This window comes from Nothoprocta perdicaria, unplaced genomic scaffold (genome assembly GCF_003342845.1).
Source record: "Nothoprocta perdicaria isolate Ctin4 unplaced genomic scaffold, notPer1 scaffold_314, whole genome shotgun sequence".
Classification (NCBI taxonomy): domain Eukaryota; kingdom Metazoa; phylum Chordata; class Aves; order Tinamiformes; family Tinamidae; genus Nothoprocta; species Nothoprocta perdicaria.
In genome coordinates, this window is record NW_020455549.1 from 432,440 (window position 1) to 440,839 (window position 8,400).

General features: G+C 69.5%; 1 protein-coding gene across 1 annotated transcript; it reads left to right on the plus strand.

Moving 5' to 3' along the window:
* The first annotated feature begins 693 nt into the window (after window positions 1-693).
* Window positions 694-2,534, plus strand: WNT1 (Wnt family member 1). Its single transcript, XM_026042801.1, has 4 exons — window positions 694-794; window positions 1,203-1,456; window positions 1,688-1,953; window positions 2,046-2,534. The coding sequence occupies exons 1-4, from the start codon at window positions 694-696 to the stop codon at window positions 2,532-2,534; spliced, it is 1,110 nt and encodes a 369-aa protein (XP_025898586.1).
* The last annotated feature ends 5,866 nt before the right edge of the window (window positions 2,535-8,400 follow it).

Below are 8,400 nucleotides of genomic sequence, written 5' to 3' on the forward strand. Positions count from 1 at the left end.
CCACCTGCCAGGCTAATCCGGGCCGTGACGGACAGGCCCGGCGCCGCCGCTCCCGCCGCCCCGTTAAGAGGTGCCGCGGCCCCGCCGCTCCCCATTGTTAAGGCGAGGACGCGGGCTGGCCCCGCACGGCGGGACCGGCCCATGGGGACCCTCCGCGCCGCCCCTATAAGAGGGAAGGGGCTGGAAGATGCTCCCGGGTGCTGAGCGCTGCGCACCCACCTCGCCTCGCCTCGCCGCCTCCCCGGGGAGCGGCCGCGCCCCGGGCACCGGCACCGAGCACCGGCAGCCTGCACCAGCGTCCCGGGCATCAGCACCAGGCTGCGGGCAGCGCGCACCGGCAGCCTGCACCGGGCACCAGCACCGAGCACCGGGCTCCGGACAGCGCGCACTGAGCGTCCCTACCAGAGCACCGGGCACCGGCAGCGCTCACCGGCACCGTGCACCGGGCTCCGTGCACCGCACCGCGCGCGGAGCGTCCGCAGCAACAGCTCTCCGGGCACCGCGCGCGGAGCTCCCGCCTCCGCGCCCCGGGGGCCGGTCCCGCGCCCCCGCCCGCCGCTGTCCCGTGCCCGCGGCCCCCCGCGGCCGCCCGCGCCCCGCGCGCCCGGAAACACGCGTGGATGTAGCGGCCGGGCCGGGGGCTCCGCGGCACCATAAATACCCCGGCGGGCGCTCGAACTCGCACTCGCCGCCATGCGCCCCGCCGCGCTGGCCCTGGGCTGGAGGACGCTCTGGGCGCTCGCGCTCTCCTCCCTCTCCAACACGTTGGCGGTGAATAACAGCGGCCGGTGGTGGTGAGTCCGGCTCGGAGCCACCGGGCGGCACCGGCCCTGGCCCCGCGGCGGCCTCGGAGCCGCCGGGGCTGCCGCGGCGCCGTGCGCCCCGTCGCGGGGGCCGCAGCCGAGCGCCGGGGGGCGGGAGGAGGGACGGGGCGTCCCTCTGCGGACGCGGACGGGCTCCCGGGCTGGGGCTTTGCGACGGGTCGGGCTGGGACGGTGGCAGGGAAGGGACTCGGGGACCGGGGGACAGCGGGACCGGGTTCTGTCCCCCGAGGGAGCTGGCACTGAGTATGGCACGAGGGGAGAGGTGACACCTGGGAGTTAGACGCCTGGGTCCCACCGGGGGAGTGGGGAAGACAGTGGGACAGCGGGCACCTCTGCAGAGCCCTCCCTGTCCCGGTGACCACCACATGTGGCCCGCAGGGGGATCATCAACGTGGCCTCCTCCACCAACCTGCTGACGGACTCCAAGAACGTGCAGCTGGTGCTGGACCCCAGCCTGCAGCTGCTGAGCCGCAAGCAGCGCAAGCTGATCCGCCAGAACCCCGGCGTGCTGCACAGCGTCAGCAGCGGCCTCCAGAGTGCCATCAAGGAGTGCAAGTGGCAGTTCCGCAACCGCCGCTGGAACTGCCCCACCTCGCAGGGACCCAACATCTTCGGCAAGATCGTCAACCGTGGTGAGGCCACAGGCAGGGTGGGTCGGGGAGTGGAGGCACTGGGAGGGCTCGTGGCAGGGCTCCCACATGGGATGCTCCGGGACACCATAGAGACTCTTAGGATTCTTGCTTATTCTTGCTGAGGATCCTTGCTCATCCTTGCTTAGGATGAGCTCAGCACAGAGCCCCTTGCACTGGGGCTGGTGGGTGCCCCCCAGCGCGTTCCTGAGCCCCTGTTCCCCCCGCACACAGGGTGCCGGGAGACAGCCTTCATCTTCGCCATCACCAGCGCGGGTGTGACACACTCGGTGGCGCGGTCCTGCTCCGAGGGCTCCATCGAGTCGTGCACCTGCGACTACCGGCGCCGCGGCCCCGGCGGCCCTGACTGGCACTGGGGCGGCTGCAGCGACAACATCGACTTCGGGCGCCTCTTCGGCCGGGAGTTCGTGGACTCCAGCGAGAAGGGCCGGGACCTCCGTTTCCTCATGAACCTGCACAACAACGAGGCCGGACGCATGGTGAGGGCCGCGAGGGCCACACGGGGAGCCTGGGGGGAGACGCGGGACCGACTGCAAGCTCCCCCTTTGCAACCCTCCCCTTGCCTGTGCAGACCGTCTTCTCGGAGATGCGGCAGGAATGCAAGTGCCACGGCATGTCGGGCTCGTGCACGGTGCGCACGTGCTGGATGCGGCTGCCCACCTTCCGCGCCGTGGGCGACTTCCTCAAGGACCGCTTCGACGGCGCCTCGCGCGTCATCTACGGCAACAAGGGCAGCAACCGGGCGTCGCGCGTGGAGCTGCACCACCTGGAGCCCGAGAACCCGGCGCACAAGCCGCCCTCGCCCCACGACCTCGTCTACTTCGAGAAGTCGCCCAACTTCTGCACCTACAGCGGCAAGATGGGCACAGCGGGCACGGCCGGGCGCTTCTGCAACAGCTCCTCGCCGGGGCTGGACGGCTGCGAGCTGCTGTGCTGTGGGCGCGGGTACCGCACGCGCACCCAGCGCGTCACCGAGCGCTGCAACTGCACCTTCCACTGGTGCTGCCATGTCAGCTGCCTGAACTGCACCAACACCCAGGTGCTGCACGAGTGCTTGTGAGGCGCGGGACCCCCCGAGGGGGGCGCGACCCCCCCCCCGATGACGGGGGCCCGGCGCCGGGGACGCAGCGCTGGCGGCTGCCCCGCCGCACGGTTGGCTTCTCGCTGTAAATAAAATATTTATTGTGGGTGGTGGGATGCCGGGCCCCCCCCACCGTCGCCAGGCCCTGCCGCCTCTGCCTTTCGCTGGCCCCAGGCCCTGTTTTTTTATAATTAAAGAAGATAATAATAATAATTAATAATTAATAATTAATAATAATGATGCTTTGCTACAGGTTTCACTGATAGCCTTTAGGGGAGAATAAAGGATATATTTTTATCAGTCCTGCCCTCTTTGCGTCCTGGGGTGCAGGGGGGTGGGAGGCTGTAGGGAGCAGTGCAGGGGGGTGTGACGTGTCACCCCTCCAGCCAGGCAGCTGTCCGAGTGTCTGTCCATTCCTCTGTCCACCTGCCTCCCCATCCTCTCCACATCCATCCATCCATCCATCCATCCATCCATCCATCCATCCATCCACCCACTTATCTCCCGCATCCCTCTGTCCATCCCCCGGCGCATCCGTGCGCCCCCCCTGCCCTGCAGCCCCCCCATGTCTCGGCCGGCCTCGGCGCCGCCGCCGGGCCCGGGGTGGCCATCACCATGGCGCCTGGGCTGCGGGGCTGCGGCCCTGGAATTTGCCGGGGGTGGCGGGGCTGGTGCCGCGGGGGCCGGGGGCCGATCGCGCCCGCGGGAGGTACAAGACGGCAGACAAGGAATGAGCGTCGTCCATCACGGCTGCCGGCCGGGGCTGACGGCTCCCCTCGGCTCTGGGGAAGGAGGGGGGCTGGGGGGGGCACTGACATTCCCGCCGCTCTCGTCCGCCAGGAAGCGCCGCGGCTCCGCGGCCGGTGGGTTTCCCCTGGTGGGCATTCCCTGGACGGGAGTCTCGGTGTCCTGTTAGGAAGGGGATCCCAGTGGCATGAGCATCTGGTTGGGGCAGGTGTCCCATTGGAGGTGGCAGCTGTTGGGAATGGGTCTCCCACCTGTCTGGGTTTCCCTTGGGACGGGAATCCTCCTGCAATGGGTATCCCACTAGTGCAGGGCTGCTATGGGTATTCCAGTGGGCAGAATATCCCACGGGAACAGGTATCCCACCAAGGAGGGAATCCCGTGTGAATGCATATCCCACTGGAGAGGGAATCCCAGCAGGACAGGCATCCCTTCAGAACGGATATCCCGTGGGAGAAGGGATCCCATGGGGATGAGCATCCCATCGGGAGGGCCGTGGCGTCTGCTGGCAGTCCAGCTAAACCCCGGGGCTTTTCCGCCATGGCAAAACCCCCCATCCAAGGAGGGTCTGGCCTGGCCACGGGGGCCCGGGAACCTCTCATGGGGCCTCTCTGGGCCACTTGCATCAAAGGCTGCGGATGACTCCACGGCCAGAAATATCCCCGGAGCCGATAGTGGAAAAGTTGATGTTCCGAGTGCGAGGAGGCGGGGTGGGGGGGAAAAACCCCAGGGGCCCCTGTCCGTGCCAGGGCCAAAACACTCCCTGGTGCGGTAAAATAAAATAAAGCAATGCGAGAAAAAACGACTGGAAAGGAACAGCCCGAAATAACCCGCCGAGCATCTCCTGTCTGCCGGGAGTTATCTGCCTGCTAAATTCTGCACACACGGAGGGCATGAAAATAGCCTGTTTTCCTGTGGTAGCGAGTCAGGAATATAGATAATGACATTCGCATAAGTCACCTCTGTTACTCAGCTTTTCCTGCGCGCCGGTGACCGCTCAGCACCTCGGGCAGCCGCGACCCCCGGGCGGGCAGGGGCACCCCAGGCGCTGCGCCCGGCTGCAGGGTGCAAAACCTCCCTGCCTTTTATAAATACACCCGGGAGCTGGAAATAGCCCTTCTGGCAGCGGCGGCGCTGGAAAACGCCGGCCCCGCCTCCGGGGAGCCAGCCCGTCACATCTGGGAAGCTGGGCAACATCTGGATGCCGGCCACGAGCCCTGCTGGGGCCGCCGGGCTGGGCAGTGCCAGGACACCGGGATTCTCCTGACGTGGGGCTGCATGGGATGGCAGCTGCGCTGCTGCAGGGAAGGGCCCAGATGTGCAGGAGGGGGGATGGAGCCGTGCCCAGATGTGCAGGGGTTGTAAGGAGCAGTGTTGGGCTGGGTGGCAGGACAAGGCAGCGTCACAGGTGCAGGATGGGGAGAAGCAGCAGTGCCCAGATGTGTCGGACAGGGAAAGTGACCATGCCCAGATGTGCGGGATGGGTTAGGATGGTGCAGAGATGTGCAGGACAGGGCCATGCCCAGATGTGCAGGGCAAGGAAAGAAATGATTCCCAGACGTGCGGGAGCGGGCAGGGCCATTCCCAGCTTTGCAGAACAGGGATCAGACAATGCCTGGATATTCCAGGCATGGATAGCACCGTTCCCGGATGCGCAGGATGGGAAAGGTCCGTGCCCAAATACGCAGAGCAGGGCTGAGATCAAACCCAGATGTGCAGGACGGGCCAGCGGTGGGAACCCCCCGTCCTTGCCCCGTTCCCCGTGGCAGCCCCCTCCCCAGTGCCGGGAGCCGCGGGCTCGCGCCCCCGCCAGCCGCCCGCCCCGTCCGGCCGCCCCCTGCCCCACAATCCACCACATTCCTCCGGCGCGGGGCCAACGCGCCCAGCAACCGTGGCAGGCCTGGCCTCTAATCCCCGGGCATGCCAGGCCCGGGGGGACCGTCGCCGTCACCCACTCCCCGATAGGTGACCAATGCCCGAGACGAACAATTAGGGACAAAGCCGGAGCCGCCGGGGGGCTAACGCCAGCCTTCACGGGTGCCTTGTGCGGCATTCGGCGAGTTTAATGAATTGTCCATCACTCCTTTCAGCTCCGCTCGCCCGGGCTGGATTAATCTGAGAAGCCGCAGTGGGGTAGGAGCCGCTAAGCCTGTATTTATTACTCTGCCATTGTAACTAATTGAGGTAATTATCTGTGACTCCAGCCCCGCGCAACAATGCGCCATTCACCGCCCCCCCCTCCCGCCGCCCGCCGCCGCGGGGTCTGGGAGAGCCCGGCCCCGGGCACGCGTGGGACCCGCTCCGCCGAGCCGCCGGTACCGGAGCTTCCGTGGGCCGTGGCCAGTACCGGGCCGTTGATTGGTCCCAGCCGGCCGGCAGGTGCTGGATTGGTACCGGTGCCCGGACAGCGGGCTGCACCCCGGCCCCTTTGCACCCCCGTGCACCCGCGATCCGAGCCCGCTGTTCGCCCGCCCCGGTGCCCCCCGGTGTCCTCGGTGTCCCCTGGGGCTGACCGGCTGCGACACCTGGCGGCCGCGGGGGATGCCGCTCCCCAGGGCGGGGGGCACCGGCGGCCGGTACCGGGCTAGAGCCCCCAGGTGCCCCCGAGCCGCTCCTACTCGCGCCCCGGGCACTGCTGGATCCTACACAAGCGCCTCTCCCCTTGCACAAGCGCCTCTCTCCTTGCACAAGCGCCTCTCCCCTTGCACAAGCGCCTCTCTCCTTGCACAAGCGCCTCTCCCCTTGCACAAGCGCCTCTCTCCTTGCACAAGCGCCTCGCCCGGTGCCAGGCTGCCTGTCAACCGGGGTGTCCCCGGGCCACGCTGCCACCTGCCCTGGCAGGGACGTGGCGTAGCAGGGCCTTCCCCGGGGCCGCGCATCGCCCCCGCGCAGCCTGCACGCGCACTTTGCACGCGGGCACGCAGCCCGTGGGCTTGCACGTGCCCGCACCCCGCCGGGCACCCCCGCACACTCACATTTCCACTAACCCGATGCCCGTGCGCATGCCACCCACCTACACACACGTGTCCTCGCGTGTCCCCGCACACGCGTGCCTGCCACGCCAGGGGTCCCCGCGCCCCCCTCCCGACTTTTGGGGGCAGCGGGGCCGGGGGCGGCCCTGGCGCCAGCCCGAACCCAAATTAGCAGCTCATTTTCTCGGCAGGGAGCGGGGAGGGGTTGGGGCTGGAGCAGCTCACGGGAAGGGCCGCAGCTCCGTCCCCCGCGGCCCGGCACCCTGGGGACACCCCGCCGCCTCCGGCTCGGAGTGATGTGGGTGCCTCACAGCTGGAACCCGGAGCCCACCGTACCGAGCAATGCGAGTGCCCCACAGCTGGCACCCAGCTCCTGCAGCCCGGAGCAGCGTGGGTGCCCTGCTGTTGGCGCACGTGGGGTGCCGTCTTGTGCCCCAGGCTAAATTTACCAGTGTGACTCAGAGCTGTCCGGACACTGGGCCCCGCGAGTGCCAGGAGTGGCACCGAGACACGCGTGGGGACAGCGGGACAGACCGGGGGGGACACGCGGGGGAGCGGCGGGACAGACGGGGGGGACACGCGTGGGAGCAGCGGCTCCCCCTGGGACGCGGAGGCCCCGGCCACCTGGGTCCCCCGCGCCGTGACCCGGCGGCCGCCGACAGCGGGATAATGACAGGGCTGGGGCCGGGGGGGGCGCGGGGGAGGCGCTGGTTTTAAATAACGTGCAAATTGGCCGCGGGGTTTGTGCGGTTTCCTCTGGGCGCGGGGATCCTCCCCCCCCAGGCCGTGACTCAGAGCAGGCGGCGGGGAGGCCGCCGCGCCCCCCGCCGTGACTCACCCCCCGGGGAGCCCGGGGCCGCCCCGGCGCGTCCCCACCGTGTCATTACCGGGGACGCGGCGGGACCAGCGCCCTCCCCCGCCGGACGCCTGGGCCCGCTCTCGAACGAGGCACTGGGGATGCCTGGGCACCGCATGCAGCTCCTTACCCGCCCCGAGCACAAGTACGGGGGTCGTGCGTGTCCCCCTCTCCCGAGGACATGTTCCCCTTGTCACGGTCACACGCATCCCTGCACGTTCCCTTCCACGTCCCCATCCTATGACGCCTTTGTGTGTGTCCCCGGTGTGGTCGTCGTCGCCGTCACACACGTCCCTATGCCCCTCTACGTGTCCCCGTGTGACCCCCCCGCCTTGCCCCCCACTTTGCTCTATTACAGGGCTGCCCGTGTATCACCTCGTGTCACCATCAGTGTCCCCACGGCACTGAGGCTCATTCTCACCGATCATTGCCACAGCTGCCCCCACTGAGCCCCGGCTCCCCCACGTCCCCTTCCCGGTGCCTCCGTCCCGCAGACGCCACCCGGCCGGTCACAGAGGTCCCCGCAGCTTTATTGCAGCCACAGCCCGCGGGAAGCGCCAAGCCCCGCCCCAGGCAGGACACACCCACCAGCCACACCCCTCCAAGCCCCGCCCACGAGGGAGGGGCCAGCCCCGCCCCTAGGCGCAGGCGGTGGCCCCGGCGCCCTCCAGGCTGCTGGAACTGCTGCTGCTCCAGGCGCGGGTGTCGCGACAGCGGCGACAGCTCCCGGCGCTCCGCGGGGCCTCGGCCTCCGAGTCCGAGTCGGGCGCCGTGTGTCGCCGGATGCGCGACACGGCCTCCCGCAGGTCCTGCGCGTAGAGCGCCGGGCGCCGCGCGTACGGGGGGCGCCGCGGCGAGACGGGGACCCCCCGCGACACCGGGGACCCAGGGGACACCCAACGGTCCGGGGAGCCGGGCACTTCCCGGTGCCTTGGGGACCCGGCCGCTCGCCAAGGACCGGGAGACCTGGAGACACCAGGATGCCGCGGGAAGCCGGGGGACCCCTGATGCCCTGGGGATCGGGGGACCCCGTGGTGTCGCGGAGACCCGGACACCGGCCAAGGAGCCGGGGCCTCGGGGACCGCCCGCTGTCCCGGAGACCCGGCCCCCCTCCGCTGCCTTGGGGACCCGGGGACCTCCCGCTGCCCCGGGGACCCCGGGGCTCCCCCGCGCTGCCCGGGGCTGCCCAAGGGCGAGGGGACCGGCGAGGGGACCGCCGGCTGCGGGCGCGGGCTGGGGGCGGCGGCCCGGCCCGCGGGGCCGCCCCCGACGT

Excerpts from the sequence above, each read along its gene's own strand:
- WNT1 (XM_026042801.1), top strand. The coding sequence starts at position 694 with ATGCGCCCCGCCGCGCTGGCCCTGGGCTGGAGGACGCTCTGGGCGCTC. Across the intron at positions 795-1,202 it reads AATAACAGCGGCCGGTGGTG|GGGGATCATCAACGTGGCCT; the intron begins GTGAGTCCGGCT and ends TGTGGCCCGCAG. Across the intron at positions 1,954-2,045 it reads ACAACGAGGCCGGACGCATG|ACCGTCTTCTCGGAGATGCG; the intron begins GTGAGGGCCGCG and ends TTGCCTGTGCAG.